This window comes from Oncorhynchus gorbuscha, linkage group LG06 (assembly GCF_021184085.1).
Source record: "Oncorhynchus gorbuscha isolate QuinsamMale2020 ecotype Even-year linkage group LG06, OgorEven_v1.0, whole genome shotgun sequence".
In the NCBI taxonomy this organism is placed as follows: domain Eukaryota; kingdom Metazoa; phylum Chordata; class Actinopteri; order Salmoniformes; family Salmonidae; genus Oncorhynchus; species Oncorhynchus gorbuscha.
The window spans coordinates 2992403-3008480 of NC_060178.1; the positions used below are offsets into that span (position 1 = coordinate 2992403).

The 16078-nt window shown below is 47.8% G+C and overlaps 1 protein-coding gene across 1 annotated transcript in view; it reads right to left on the bottom strand.

Annotated features, from left to right (window-relative positions):
* megf11 (multiple EGF-like-domains 11) overlaps positions 1-16078 on the bottom strand; it is a 555378-nt gene that overhangs the window by 83727 nt on the left and 455573 nt on the right. Inside the window, 2 exon segments of the mRNA XM_046352068.1 lie at positions 1929-2063; positions 10123-10269. Of these exon segments, the coding sequence (XP_046208024.1) occupies positions 1929-2063; positions 10123-10269 (282 nt within the window).

Here is a 16078-nt window from a genome sequence, read left to right on the forward strand (position 1 = left end):
TGAGAGGACAGAGGATGGATGCTAATCTCACTAGGTTTCCTGTTGACTGTGCTGAGAGGATGGATGCTAATCTCACTAGGTTTCCTGTTGACTGTGTTGAGAGGACGGCTGCTAATACTGTCGCTTTCTTTGAGTCTCTCTCTAAAAGAGAATGTCTCAGCAATATTCAGATTAGATTTTCACTGAAGGTTATTTGTCAGAGAGACACTGATAATGTCATTTAGTTGAAGGGAGAGACAGGGAGAGACATGGAGAGACAGGGAGAGGCAGGGAGAGACAGGGAGAGGCAGGGAGAGGCAAGGATAGACAGGGAGAGGTAGTAAGAGGCAGGGAGAGGCAGGGTAGGAGACAGGGAGAGGCAGGGAGAGACAGGAAGAGGCAGGGAAAGGCAGGGATAGTCATTGAGAGACAGGGAGAGGCAGGGAAAGGCAGGGAGAGGTAGGGAGAGGTAGGGAGAGGCAGGGAGAGGCAGGGAGAGACAGGGAGGGACAGGGAGAGGCAGGGAGAGACAAGGAGAGGCAGGGAAAGACAGGGATAGTCATTGAGAGACAGGGAGAGACAGGGAGAGGCAGGGAGAGGCAGGGATAGTCATTGAGAGACAGGGAGAGACAGGGAGAGGCACGGAGAGGCAGGGAGAGGCAGGGAGAGACAGGGAGAGGCAGGGAGAGACAGGGAGAGGCAGAGAGATGCAGGGAGAGGCAGGGATAGTCATTGAGAGACAGGGAGAGACAGGGAGAGGCAAGGAGAGGCAGGGAGAGGCAGGGAGAGACAGGGAGAGGCAGGGAGAGACAGGGAGAGAAAGGGAGAGGCAGAGAGAGGCAGGTAGAGGCAGGGAGAGGCAGGGTAGAAGACAGGGAGAGGCAGGGAGAGGTCGGGAGAGGCAGGGAGAGGCAGGGAGAGACAGAGAGAGACAGAGAGAGGCAGAGAGAGGCAGGGAGAGGCAGGGTAGAAGACAGGGAGAGGCAGGGAGAGGCAGGGAGAGGTAGGAAGAGGCATGGTAGGAGGAAGGGAGAGGCAGGGTAGGAGGCAGGGAGAGGCAGGGAGAGACAGGGAGAGGCAGGGAGAGACAGGGAGAGGCAGGGTAGGAGGAAGGGAGAGGCAGGGTAGGAGGAAGGGAGAGACATGGAGAGACATGGAGAGGCAGGGAGAGACAGGGAGAGACAGGGAGAAGCAGGAGAGACTGTTCTCCTTTCTGAGCGAAGAGACAGTTCTCCGTTCTGAGCGAAGAGACCGTTCTCCATTCTGAGCGAAGAGACCGTTCTCCGTTCTGACTGAAGAGACTGTTCTCCGTTCTGACCGAAGAGACCGGTCTCTGTTCTGACTGAAGAGACTGTTCTCCGTTCTGACTGAAGAGACTGTTCTCCGTTCTGAGCGAAGAGAAGGTTCTACATTCTGAGCGAGGAGACCGTTCTCCGTTCTGACTGAAGAGACTGTTCTCCGTTCTAAGCGAAGAGACCGTTCTCCGTTCTTTTAGTTTTCCATGCCTCACAGAGACAGAGAAGACATCACTGTAACTAGGTTAGAGACTGGAAGGAGGGAGGGAGAGAGAGGGAGAGAGGGAGGGAGAGAGAAGGAGGAAGAAGGAGGGACAGGAAGAGAGGAGGACTACTTGTCTTGGTTGCAGAGAGAAGGGACAGGAGGAGAGGAGGGCTACTTGCCTTGGTTGCAGAGAGAAGGGACAGGAGGAGAGTAGGACTGCTTGCCTTGGTTGCAGAGAGAAGGGACAGGAGGAGAGGAGGGCTACTTGCCTTGGTTACAGAGAGAAGGGACAGGAGGAGAGGAGGGCTACTTGCCTTGGTTGCAGAGAGAAGGGACAGGAGGAGAGTAGGACTACTTGCCTTGGTTGCAGAGAGAAGGGACAGGAGGAGAGTAGGACTACTTGCCTTGGTTGCAGAGAGAAGGGACAGGAGGAGAGTAGGACTACTTGCCTTGGTTGCACAGGGAGCCATAGAAGCCGGACAGACAGTCACAGTGACCAGTCACATGATGGCACGATCCAGAGCTGTGGACACACTGTGGACATGACTGGCTACAGCGGTGCCCATAGAACCCAGGAGAACAGACTAAGGACAGGAGAGACAAAGGAGATAGAGGAGAGGAAGAGGAGAGAGAGGAGGAGGAGGGGAGGGAGGAGAGGAGGGGAAGAGGAGAAGAGATGAGGAGGAATCGATGACGAGAAGAGGTGAGGAAGAGATGAGGGAAAGAGATAAATATGAAGAGATGAGGAGAAAAGATGAAGAGGAAGAGATGAGGAAGAAGAGATGAGGAGGAAGAGATGACGAGAAGAGATGAGCAGGAAGAGATGAGGAAAAAGAGATGACGAGAAGAGATGAGCAGGAAGAGAAAGAGAGGAAGAGGGACACAAATAAAACTCTAATCATTCCAGTCCTTCATATTGTTTGAAACAGAATGACTAATCAGTCATGAAAGACCAATTTATTATATTGTATTAATGTGTGAAAGCAGCTTAACAAATAGGAAGAAGAGATATTTATTCTATTGTATTAATGTGTTTGCAGCTTGTGTGCAGCTTAACAAATAGGAATAAGAGATATTTTCCTTTTTAAACATGACTGTCAAAAGTACGAGATCAATAAAATGTTGTTTCACAGTTTACTTTTCTGGCGTGGTAAAGGCAAGACGAACGCATCTGATATATCTAACAAGACACCGCGGAATCATTGAACTGGCCCGCCATCCATTCTAATGTTCTAAACACAGTACATTTAACTAAATACTATCCACTATATTCAATAAGACTGCAATCCACTGCAAAGACAGAGAAGGAGAAGAAAATAACTACTCAGTCTACTGTAGTCTGTCCGTCCATCCTGTTAGTCTTGCTACTCAGTCTGTAGTCTGTCCGTCCATCCTGTTAGTCTTGCTACTCAGTCTGTAGTCTGTCCGTCCATCCTGTTAGTCTTGCTACTCAGTCTGTAGTCTGTCCGTCCATCCTGTTAGTCTTGCTACTCAGTCTGTAGTCTGTCCGTCCATCCTGTTAGTCTTGCTACTCAGTCTGTAGTCTGTCCGTCCATCCTGTTAGTCTTGCTACTCAGTCTGTAGTCTGTCCGTCCATCCTGTCTCCACCTCTCACGCTATCATCATTGTTCTTCATTTAAAACCTCTTTTAGTTAAATAGCCTTAGAGGTTGTGTCTGTCCACCTTGTCTCTTAGTAATGAAGACAACAGGTCTGAGTGGTTGTGTCTGTCCACATTGTCTCTTAGTAATGAAGACAACAGGTCTGAGTGGTTGTCTGTCCACATTGTCTCTTAGTAATGAAGACAACAGGTCTGAGTGGTTGTGTCTGTCCACCTTGTCTCTTAGTAATGAAGACAACAGGTCTGACAGAGTGAGATTAATCATCTCTAAACACACACATGGCATGTGGACACACACTCCTTTACATTGTGTGTGGCTGTGTCTCTCCCTCTCTGTTAAATTCCACTTTAATCACGGCCCAGACAGACACATGGCATGAGGACACACTTCACTCCAACTCTCCCCTTCTCTCTCTCTCTGTTAAATTCCACTTTGTCTGATGTTTACAGGTTTGCCCCTGTGAAGATCACCTCTAATCAGTGAACTCATCACTTGAGTCAGACCTCCACTCAGGGCCGAGCCAGAGAAGCACAGCAGAGACCAGAGATACAAGAGAAACCTCAGGCGACCAGCTCCCTCAGACCCAAGATCCCAGACTCCAGCCACTCAGAGGGACAGCCAGGGCATTATAGCCCAGTCTTCCAGCCAATCAGAGGGAGAGCCAGGGCATTATAGCCCAGTCTTCCAGCCAATCAGACAAGGGTCTGTGTCCCATATGACACCCTGCTCCCTACAGAGCCTTCAGAGAGTACTCACAACCAGTTACTTCAGAGAGTACTCACACCCAGTTACTTCAGAGAGTATTCACACCCAGTTACTTCAGAGAGTATTCACACCCAGTTACTTCAGAGAGTATTCACACCCAGTTACTTCAGAGAGTACTCACACCCAGTTACTTCAGAGAGTACTCACACCCAGTTACTTCAGAGAGTATTCACACCCAGTTACTTCAGAGAGTATTCACACCCAGTTACTTCAGAGAGTACTCACACCCAGTTACTTCAGAGAGTATTCACACCCAGTTACTTCAGAGAGTATTCACACCCAGTTACTTCAGAGAGTACTCACACCCAGTTACTTCAGAGAGTATTCACACCCAGTTACTTCAGAGAGTATTCACACCCAGTTACTTCAGAGAGTATTCACACCCAGTTACTTCAGAGAGTATTCACACCCAGTTACTTCAGAGAGTACTCACACCCAGTTACTTCAGAACGTATTCACACCCAGTTACTTCAGAGAGTATTCACACCCAGTTACTTCAGAGTGTATTTACACCCAGTTACTTCAGAGAGTATTCACACCCAGTTACTTCAGAGTGTATTCACACCCAGTTACTTCAGAGAGTACTCACACCCAGTTACTTCAGAGAGTATTCACACCTAGTTACTTCAGAGAGTACTCACACCCAGTTACTTCAGAGAGTATTCACACCCAGTTACTTCAGAGAGTACTCACACCCAGTTACTTCAGAGAGTATTCACAACCAGTTACTTCAGAGAGTACTCACACCCAGTTACTTCAGAGTGTATTCACACCCAGTTACTTCAGAGAGTACTCACACCCAGTTACTTCAGAGAGTATTCACACCCAGTTACTTCAGAGAGTATTCACACCCAGTTATTCACACCCAGTTACTTCAGAGAGTATTCACACCCAGTTACTTCAGAGAGTATTCACTCCCAGTTACTTCAGAGAGTATTCACTCCCAGTTACTTCAGAGAGTATTCACACCCAGTTACTTCAGAGAGTATTCACACCCAGTTACTTCAGAGAGTATTCACACCCAGTTACTTCAGAGAGTATTCACACCCAGTTACTTCAGAGAGTATTCACACCCAGTTACTTCAGAGAGTATTCACACCCAGTTACTTCAGAGAGTATTCACACCCAGTTACCAGTTACTTCAGAGAGTACTCACACCCAGTTACTTCAGAACGTATTCACACCCAGTTACTTCAGAGAGTATTCACACCCAGTTACTTCAGAGTGTATTTACACCCAGTTACTTCAGAGAGTATTCACACCCAGTTACTTCAGAGTGTATTCACACCCAGTTACTTCAGAGAGTACTCACACCCAGTTACTTCAGAGAGTATTCACACCTAGTTACTTCAGAGAGTACTCACACCCAGTTACTTCAGAGAGTATTCACACCCAGTTACTTCAGAGAGTACTCACACCCAGTTACTTCAGAGAGTATTCACAACCAGTTACTTCAGAGAGTACTCACACCCAGTTACTTCAGAGTGTATTCACACCCAGTTACTTCAGAGAGTACTCACACTCAGTTACTTCAGAGATTACTCACACCCAGTTACTTCAGAGAGTATTCACACCCAGTTACTTCAGAGTATTCACACCCAGTTACTTCAGAGAGTATTCACACCCAGTTACTTCAGAGAGTACTCACACCCAGTTACTTCAGAGAGTATTCACACCCAGTTACTTCAGAGAGTACTCACACCCAGTTACTTCAGAGAGTACTCACACCCAGTTACTTCAGAGCGTATTCACACCCAGTTACTTCAGAGAGTACTCACACCCAGTTACTTAAGAGTACTCACACCCAGTTACTTCAGAGAGTATTCACACCTAGTTACTTCAGAACGTATTCACACCCAGTTACTTCAGAGAGTATTCACACCCAGTTACTTCAGAGAGTACTCACACCCAGTTACTTAAGAGTACTCACACCCAGTTACTTCAGAGAGTATTCACACCTAGTTACTTCAGAACGTATTCACACCCAGTTACTTCAGAGAGTAGTCACACCCAGTTACTTCAGAGAGTACTCACACCCAGTTACTTCAGAACGTATTCACACCCAGTTACTTCAGAGAGTATTCACACGCAGTTACTTCAGAACGTATTCACATCCAGTTACTTCAGAGAGTACTCACACCCAGTTACTTCAGAGAGTACTCACACCCAGTTACTTCAGAGCGTATTCACACCCAGTTACTTCAGAGAGTACTCACACCCAGTTACTTAAGAGTACTCACACCCAGTTACTTCAGAGAGTATTCACACCTAGTTACTTCAGAACATATTCACACCCAGTTACTTCAGAGAGTATTCACACCCAGTTACTTCAGAGAGTACTCACACCCAGTTACTTAAGAGTACTCACACCCAGTTACTTCAGAGAGTATTCACACCTAGTTACTTCAGAACGTATTCACACCCAGTTACTTCAGAGAGTAGTCACACCCAGTTACTTCAGAGAGTACTCACACCCAGTTACTTCAGAACGTATTCACACCCAGTTACTTCAGAGAGTATTCACACCCAGTTACTTCAGAACGTATTCACATCCAGTTACTTCAGAGAGTACTCACACCCAGTTACTTCAGAGAGTATTCACACCCAGTTACTTCAGAGTACTCACACCCAGTTACTTCAGAGTATTCACACCCAGTTACTTCAGAGAGTACTCACACCCAGTTACTTCAGAGAGTACTCACACCCAGTTACTTCAGAGAGTATTCACACCCAGTTACTTCAGAGCGTATTCACACCCAGTTACTTCAGAGAGTATTCACACCTAGTTACTTCAGAGAGTACTCACACCCAGTTACTTCAGAGAGTACTCACACCCAGTTACTTCAGAAAGTACTCACACCCAGTTACATCAGAGAGTATTCACACCCCGGGACTTTTTACACATGTTGTTGTGTTACAGCCTGAAACTGTATTACATTGAGATGTTGTGTCACTGGTCTTCCCCCAAACCCCATACTGACATCACAATACCCCATAATGACATCGTAATACCCCATAATGACATCACAATACCCCATAATGACATCACAATACCCCATAATGACATCACAATAGCCCATAATGACATCACAATACCCCATAATGCCAAAGTGGAATTGTGTTTTTAGACATTTTTACATTCAACACCTTTGTTATATCAAGCCTAAATCAGTTCAGGAGTAAACATTTGCTTAACAAGTCACATTATGTACAGTGCAGTAAGTAAGTGTTTAACATGATTTTTACATGACTATTCCATCTCTGTGAGTGCTGCTTTTGATACCATCGATCACCACATTCTTTTGGAGAGATTGGAAACCCAAATTGGTCGACACGGACATGTTCTGGCCTGGTTTAGGTCTTATCTGTCGGAAAGATATCAGTTTGTCTCTGTGAATGGTTTGTCCTCTGACAAATCAACTGTACATTTCGGTGTTCCTCAAGGTTCTGTTTTAGGACCACTATTGTTTTCACTATATATTTTACCTCTTGGGGATGTTATTCGAAAACATAATGTAAACTTTCACTGCTATGCGGATGACACACAGCTGTACATTTCAATGAAACATGGTGAAGCCCCAAAATTGCCCTCGCTAGAAGCATGTGTTTCAGACATAAGGAAGTGGATGGCTGCAAACTTTCTACTATTAAACTCGGACAAAACAGAGATGCTTGTTCTAGGTCCCAAGAAACAAAGAGATCTTCTGTTGAATCTGACAATTAATCTTAATGGTTGTACAGTCGTCTCAAATTTAAACTGTGAAGGACCTCGGCGTTACTCTGGACCCTGATCTCTCTTTTGAAGAACATATCAAGACCATTTCGAGGACAGCTTTTTTCCATCTACGTAACATTGCAAAAATCAGAAACTTTCTGTCCAAAAATGATGCAGAAAAATTAATCCATGCTTTTGTCACTTCTAGGTTAGACTACTGCAATGCTCTATTTTCCGGCTACCCGGATAAAGCACTAAATAAACTTCAGTTAGTGCTAAATACGGCTGCTAGAATCCTGACTAGAACCAAAAAATTTGATCATATTACTCCAGTGCTAGCCTCTCTACACTGGCTTCCTGTCAAAGCAAGGGCTGATTTCAAGGTTTTACTGCTAACCTACAAAGCATTACATGGGCTTGCTCCTACCTACCTCTCTGATTTGGTCCTGCCGTACATACCTACACGTACGCTACGGTCACAAGACGCAGGCCTCCTAATTGTCCCTAGAATTTCTAAGCAAACAGCTGGAGGCAGGGCTTTCTCCTATAGAGCTCCATTTTTATGGAACGGTCTGCCTACCCATGTCAGAGACGCAAACTCGGTCTCAACCTTTAAGTCTTTACTGAAGACTCATCTCTTCAGTGGGTCATATGATTGAGTGTAGTCTGGCCCAGGAGTGGGAAGGTGAACGGAAAGGCTCTGGAGCAACGAACCGCCCTTGCTGTCTCTGCCTGGCCGGTTCCCCTCTTTTCACTGGGATTCTTTGCCTCTAACCCTGTTACGGGGGCTGAGTCACTGGCTTGCTGGGGCTCTCTCGTGCCGTCCCTGGGGGGTGCGTCACCTGGGTGGGTTGATTCACTGTTGTGGTCGGCCTGTCTGGGTCCCCCCTTGGGTTGTACCGTGTCGGAGATCTTTGTGGGCTATACTCGGCCTTGTCTCAGGATGGTAAGTTGGTGGTTGAAGATTTCCCTCTAGTGGTGTGGGGGCTGTGCTTTGGCAAAGTGGGTGGGGTTATATCCTTCCTGTTTGGCCCTGTCCGGGGGTGTCCTCGGATGGGGCCACAGTGTCTCCTGACCCTTCCTGTCTCAGCCTCCAGTATTTATGCTGCAGTAGTTTATGTGTCGGGGGGCTAGGGTCAGTTTGTTTATCTGGAGTACTTCTCCTGTCCTATTCAGGTGTCCTGTGTGAATCTAAGTGTGCGTTCTCTAATTCTCTCCTTCTCTCTTTCTTTCTCTCTCTCGGAGGACCTGAGCCCTAGGACCATGCCCCAGGACTACCTGACATGATGACTCCTTGCTGTCCCCAGTCCACCTGGCCATGCTGCTGCTCCAGTTTCAACTGGCCTGGGCCCTAGGACCATGTCCCAGGACTACCTGACATGAGGACTCCTTGCTGTCCCCAGTCCACCTGGCCATGCTCCTGCTCCAGTTTCAACTGTTCTGCCTTACTATTATTCAACCATGCTGGTCATTTATGAACATTTGAACATCTTGGCCACGTTCTGTTATAATCTCCACCCGGCACAGCCAGAAGAGGACTGGCCACCCCACATATGCTCTCTCTAATTCTCTCTTTCTTTCTCTCTCTCGGAGGACCTGAGCCCTAGGACCGTGCCCCAGGACTACCTGACATGATGGCTCCTTGCTGTCCCCAGTCCACCTGACTGTGCTGCTGCTCCAGTTTCAACTGTTCTGCCTTATTATTATTTGACCATGCTGGTCATTTATGAACATTTGAACATCTTGGTCATGTTCTGTTATAATCTCTACCCGGCACAGCCAGAAGAGGACTGGCCACCCCACATAGCCCGGTTCCTCTCTAGGTTTCTTCCTAGGTTTTGGCCTTTCTAGGGAGTTTTTCCTAGCCACCGTGCTTTTACACCTGCATTGTTTGCTGTTTGGGGTTTTAGGCTGGGTTTCTGTACAGCACTTTGAGATATCAGCTGATGTACGAAGGGCTATATAAATAAATTTGATTTGATTTGATTTGTGAGGTCCCTCCTGTTTGCAATAAGGCACTAAATTAAAACCGTAACAAACGTAGCAAATTAACTTTATGTCCTAAATACAAAGTGTTATATTTAGAGCAAATCCAACAACACATTACTCAGTGCCACTCTCCATATTTTTCAAGCACGGTGGTGGCTGCATCATGTTATGGGTATGCTTGTCATCGGCAAGGACTAAGGAGTTTATATTGTTATAAAAATAAATTAGACAGAACTAAGCACATGCAAAATCCTAGAGGAAAACCTAGTTCAGTCTGCTTTCCACCAGAAACTGGGATATGAATTCATTTTTCAGCAGGACAATAACCTAAAACCAAGATGACATTGAATGTTCCTCAGCTGATTAGTTACACTTTTGATTTAAATCACCTTGAAAATCTATGGCAAGACCTGAAAATGGCTGTCTAGCAATGATCAACAAACATCACATGCGTATAAAATAATAATAAAATAACAGAACAAGTAATAATACTCAATGAGAAACAACCATTAAGCCACAGGTGCTAGTTAAGGTTAGAGGTCAGGGTACATACCTCTCTTGCAGGAGGTCCCTCTGTAACCCGGGGAACAGACACAGGTACCGTCCTCAGGTGAGCAGGATCCTCTATTCTGACAGGAGCAGGTGACGGAGCAGTTTGGACCCCACAACCCCTGAGGACACACACTGTCACACCGGATACCTGTAGACACACACACACACACACACACACACACACACACACACACACACACACACACACACACACACACACACACACACACACACACACACACACACACACACACACACACACACACCCTGGCGTTACAAGCGCCATGCTCTACCAACTGAGCTACAGAAGGACTCTGTAGCTCCCTGGGGAGTAGGGAGTAGGGAGTAGGGAGTAGGGAGTAGGGAGTAGGGCTGGGGAGTAGGGAGTAGGGAGTAGGGCTGGGGAGTAGGGAGTAGGGAGTAGGGAGTAGGGCTAGGGAGTAGGGAGTAGGGCTAGGGAGTAGGGAGTAGGGCTGGGGAGTAGGGAGTAGGGCTAGGGAGGTAGGGAGTAGGGCTGGGGAGTAGGGAGTAGGGCTAGGGAGTAGGGAGTAGGGCTGGGGAGTAGGGAGTAGGGAGTAGGGCTAGGGAGTAGGGAGTAGGGCTGGGGAGTAGGGAGTAGGGCTGGGAAGTAGGGAGTAGGGAGTAGGGCTAGGGAGTAGGGCTGGGGAGTAGGGAGTAGGGCTGGGGAGTAGGGAGTAGGGCTGGGGAGTAGGGAGTAGGGCTAGGGAGTAGGGAGTAGGGCTGGGGAGTAGGGAGTAGGGAGTAGGGCTAGGGAGTAGGGAGTAGGGCTGGGAGTAGGGAGTAGGGCTAGGGAGTAGGGAGTAGGGCTAGGGAGTAGGGAGTAGGGCTGGGGAGTAGGGAGTAGGGAGTAGGGCTAGGGAGTAGGGAGTAGGGAGTAGGGCTGGGGAGTAGGGAGTAGGGCTGGGGAGTAGGGAGTAGGGCTAGGGAGTAGGGAGTAGGGCTGGGGAGTAGGGAGTAGGGCTGGGAAGTAGGGAGTAGGGAGTAGGGCTAGGGAGTAGGGAGTAGGGAGTCGGGCTGGGGAGTAGGGAGTAGGGAGTAGGGCTAGGAAGTTAGGGAGTAGGGCTGGGGAGTAGGGAGTAGGGAGTAGGGCTAGGGAGTAGGGAGTAGGGAGTAGGGCTGGGGAGTAGGGAGTAGGGTTAGGGAGTAGGGAGTAGGGCTGGGGAGTAGGGAGTAGGGAGTAGGACTAGGGAGTAGGGAGTAGGGCTGGGGAGTAGGGAGTAGGGAGTAGGGCTAGGGAGTAGGGCTAGGGAGTAGGGAGTAGGGCTGGGGAGTAGGGAGTAGGGAGTAGGGCTAGGGAGTAGGGAGTAGGGCTAGGGAGTAGGGAGTAGGGAGTAGGGAGTAGGGAGTAGGGCTGGGGAGTAGGGAGTAGGAAGTAGGGAGTAGGGAGTAGGGCTGGGGAGTAGGGAGTAGGAAGTAGGGAGTAGAGAGTAGGGCTGGGGAGTAGGGAGTAGGGCTGGAGAGTAGGGAGTAGGGCTGGGGAGTAGGGAGTAGGGCTGTGGAGTAGGGAGTAGGGATGGGGAGTAGAGGGTAGGGAGTAGGGCTGGGGAGTAGGGAGTAGGGCTGGGGAGTAGAGGGTAGGGAGTAGGGCTGGGGAGTAGGGAGTAGGGCTGGGGAGTAGGGAGTAGGGCTGGGGAGTAGGGGGTACGGCTAGGGAGTAGAGGGTAGGGAGTAGGGGGTAGGGGGTAGGGAGTAGTGCTAGGGAGTAGGGAGTAGGGCTGGGGAGTAGGGAGTAGGGATCATAATAAAATACCACAGGAGACTACAGGAGAAACCAGCAAACAACCATTCAAAATACATTACCAGTCAAAAGTTTGGACACACCTACTCATTCAAGAGTTTTTCTTAATTTTTACTATTTTCTACATTGTAGAATAATAGTGAAGACATCAAAACTATAAAATAACATTGTAAAGCTGTAATCAAGGCAAAGCTTTGGTGGCTACTTTGAAGAATCTCAAATATTAAATATCTTGATTTGTTTAACCCTTTTTTTGGTTACTGCATGATTCCATATGTGTTATTTAATTGTTTTTATGTCTTCACTATTATTCTACAAAAAATAAATAAAGAAAAAACCCTTGACTGAGTAGGTGTGTCCAAACGTTGGACTGGTAAGTGGTAAACATAGAGACAAGGCACACGTGAAGATGAATAGAGGAACCCTCTGACCCTCTACTCAGTGTGAGACGATCCTACAGAGAGCAGTAAAGCATAAACACACTGTATCCAGTGAGGTCCTTGTGTTCTAAAAATAGTTCCCCCCCACCGTTGGAGTCCTTGAGTACCCCCCCCCCAAAAAAAAAAAAAAAAATCATGAGGGTACTTGAACAGTGGAAAAATATCAAATGCCCATCCCTACAGACACCCACAAATCACCCTTTCAAGCTCCTGCAGTCTCTCTGTTCCAGAGAGACAGCTCATTTGAGATGTACTTTGACAGAGAAGAGAGCCTCAGAGACACAGAGAGCAGAGCAGCTGGGCTCTGTGACCATTAAGAAGAATACTTTGAATTAAAGAACAGCTAATCTCCGGGGACGATCCTCACACAGTATATAGTACAGTACCTGGGTCCCTTTGAGGGGGAGGCAGAAGGGCGAGGAGAGGTGGTGGTGGAGGAGAGGTGAGTTAGTCAGAAACAGTCCTTTGTTGGAGAGTCAGAGGGCTAAGGGATGGTGGGCGGAGGGGGGATGGGAAGGAGGTGTGAGGACAGGAGGGTGAGCAAGGGGGAGGAAGTTAGTCATGAACATGCAGACTGATCTTCAAAGTGAGGCTTGATTCAGAGGCTGTTTGAGGTTCTGTTCTTTCTACTAGACCCCGGTAGAATAAAACATGCATCTCAAATTAAACCATATTCCCTTTATAGTGCACTGCTTTTGACCAGGGCCCCTAGGGACTATGAATGGAATAGGGTGTCTGACCAGGGCCCCTAGGGACTATGAAGGGAATAGGGTGTCTGATCAGGGCCCCTAGGGACTATGAATGGAATAGGGTGTCTGACCAGGGCCCTGTAGCACAATCAAAAAAGTTCTTAGACATTGTCAAGTCCATGGAGAATAAGAGCACCTCCTCCCAGCTGCCCACTGCTCTGAGACTAGGAAACACTGTCACCACTGATAAATCCACTATAATTGAGAGTTTCAATTAGCATTTTTCTACGGCTGGCCATGCTTTCCACCTGGCTACTCCTACCCCGGCCAATAGCCCTGCGCTCCCCACAGCAACTTGCCCAAAACTCCCCCACATCTCCTTCACCCAAATCCAGATAGCCGATGTTCTGAAAGAGCTGCAAAATCTGGACCCCTACAAATCAGCCGGGTTAGACAATCTGGACCCTCTCTTTCTAAAATGATCTGCCGAAATTGTTGCAACCCCTGTTACTAGCCTGTTCAACCTCTCTTTCGTATCGTCTGAGATTCCCATAAACTGGAAAGCTGCCGCGGTCATCCCCCTCTTCAAAGGGGGAGACACTCTTGACCCAAACTGCTACAGACCAATATCTATCCTGCCCTGCCTTTCTAGAATCTTCGAAACCCAAGTTAACAAACAGATTACTGACCATTTAGAATCCCACCGTACCTTCTCCGCTATGCAATCTGGTTTCAGAGCTGGTCATGGGTGCACCTCAGCTACACTCAAGGTACTAAAAGATATCATAACCGCCATCGTTAAGAGACATTACTGTGCAGCTGTATTCATCGGCCTGGCCAAGGCTTTCCACTCTGGTTATTAAATCATAACCGCCATCGATAAGAGACATTACCGTGCAGCTGTATTCATCGACCTGGCCAAGGCCACTCCATCAATCACAACAATCTTATTGGCAGACTCAACAGCCTTGGTTTCTCTAATGACTGCCACGCCTGGTTCACCAACTACTTCTCAGATAGAGTTCAGTGTGTCAAATCAGAGAGCCTGTTGTTCGGACCTCTGGCGGTCTCTATGGGGGTGCCACAGGGTTCTATTCTTGGACCGACTCTCTTCTCTGTATACATCAATGATGTCGCTCTTGCTGCCGGTGAGTCTCTGATCCACCTCTACGCAGACGACACCATTCTGTATACTTCTGGCCCTTCTTTGGACACTGTGTTAACTAACCTCCAGACGAGCTTCAATGCCATACAACTCTCCTTCTGTGGCCCCTATACTACTTCCGGCGCCGACAGAGATGGCCGCCTCGCTTCGCGTTCCTAGGAAACTATGCAGTTTTTTGTTTTTTTTACGTGTTATTTCTTACATTAGTACCCCAGGTCATCTTAGGTTTCATTACATACAGTCGAGAAGAACTACTGAATATAAGATCAGCGTCAACTCACCATCAGTACGACCAAGAATATGATTTTCGCGACGCGGATCCTGTGTTCTGCCTTTCAATCAGGACAACGGAATGGATCCCATGCGGCGACCCAAAAAAACGACTCCGTAAAAGAGGGAAACGAGGCGGTCTTCTGGTCCAGAGACGGGCACATCGTGCACCACTCCCTAGCATTCTTCTCGCCAATGTCCAGTCTCTTGACATCAAGGTTGATGAAATCCGAGCAAGGGTAGCATTCCAGAGGGACATCAGAGACTGTAACGTTCTTTGCTTCACGGAAACATGGCTCACTGGAGAGACGCTATCGGAGGCGGTGCAGCCAGCGGGTTTCTCCACGCATCGCGCCGACAGAAACAAACATCTTTCTGGTAAGAAGAGGGGCGGTGTGTAGCTCAGTTGGTAGAGCATGGCGCTTTTAACGCCAGGGTAGTGGGTTCGATCCCCGGGACCACCCATACGTAGAATGTATGCACGCATGACTGTAAGTCGCTTTGGATAAAAGCGTCTGCTAAATGGCATATATTATATTATTATATAACGAGACGTGGTGTGATCAAAGAAACATACAGGAACTCAAATCCTTCTGTTCAACTGATTTAGAATTCCTCACAATCAAAGGTCGACCGCATTATCTACCAAGAGAATTCTCTTCGATTATAATCACAGCCGTATATATTCCCCCACAAGCAGACACATCGATGGCTCTGAACGAACTTTATTTGACTCTTTGCAAACTGGAATCCATACATCCTGAGGCTGCATTCATTGTAGCTGGGGATTTTAACAAGGCTAATCTGAAAACAAGACTCCCTAAATTGTATCAGCATATCGATTGCGCAACCAGGGCCGGAAAAACCTTGGATCATTGTTACTCTAACTTCCGCGACGCATATAAGGCCCTGCCCCACCCTCCTTTCGGAAAAGCTGACCATGACTCCATTTTGCTGATCCCTGCCTACAGACAGAAACTAAAACAAGAAGCTCCCACGCTGAGGTCTGTCCAACGCTGGTCCGACCAAGCTCATTCCACACTCCAAGACTGCTTCCATCACGTGGACTGGGATATGTTTCGTATTGCGTCAGATAACAACATTGACGAATACGCTGATTCGGTGTGCGAGTTCATTAGAACGTGCGTTGAAGATGTCGTTCCCATAGCAACGATTAAAACATTCCCTAACCAGAAACCGTGGATTGATGGCAGCATTCGCGTGTAACTGAAAGCGCGAACCACTGCTTTTAATCAGGGCAAGGTGTCTGGCAACATGACCGAATACAAACAGTGCAGCTATTCCCTCCGCAAGGCTATCAAACAAGCTAAGCGTCAGTATAGAGACAAAGTAGAATCTCAATTCAATGGCTCAGACACAAGAGGTATGTGGCAGGGTCTACAGTCAATCACGGACTACAAGAAGAAAACCAGCCCAGTCACGGACCAGGATGTCTTGCTCCCAGGCAGACTAAATAACTTTTTTGCCCGCTTTGAGGACAATACAGTGCCACTGACACGGCCTGAAACGAAAACATGCGGACTCTCCTTCACTGCAGCCGAGGTGAGTAAAACATTTAAACGTGTTAACCCTCGCAAGGCTGCAGACCCAGACGGCATCCCCAGCCGTGCACT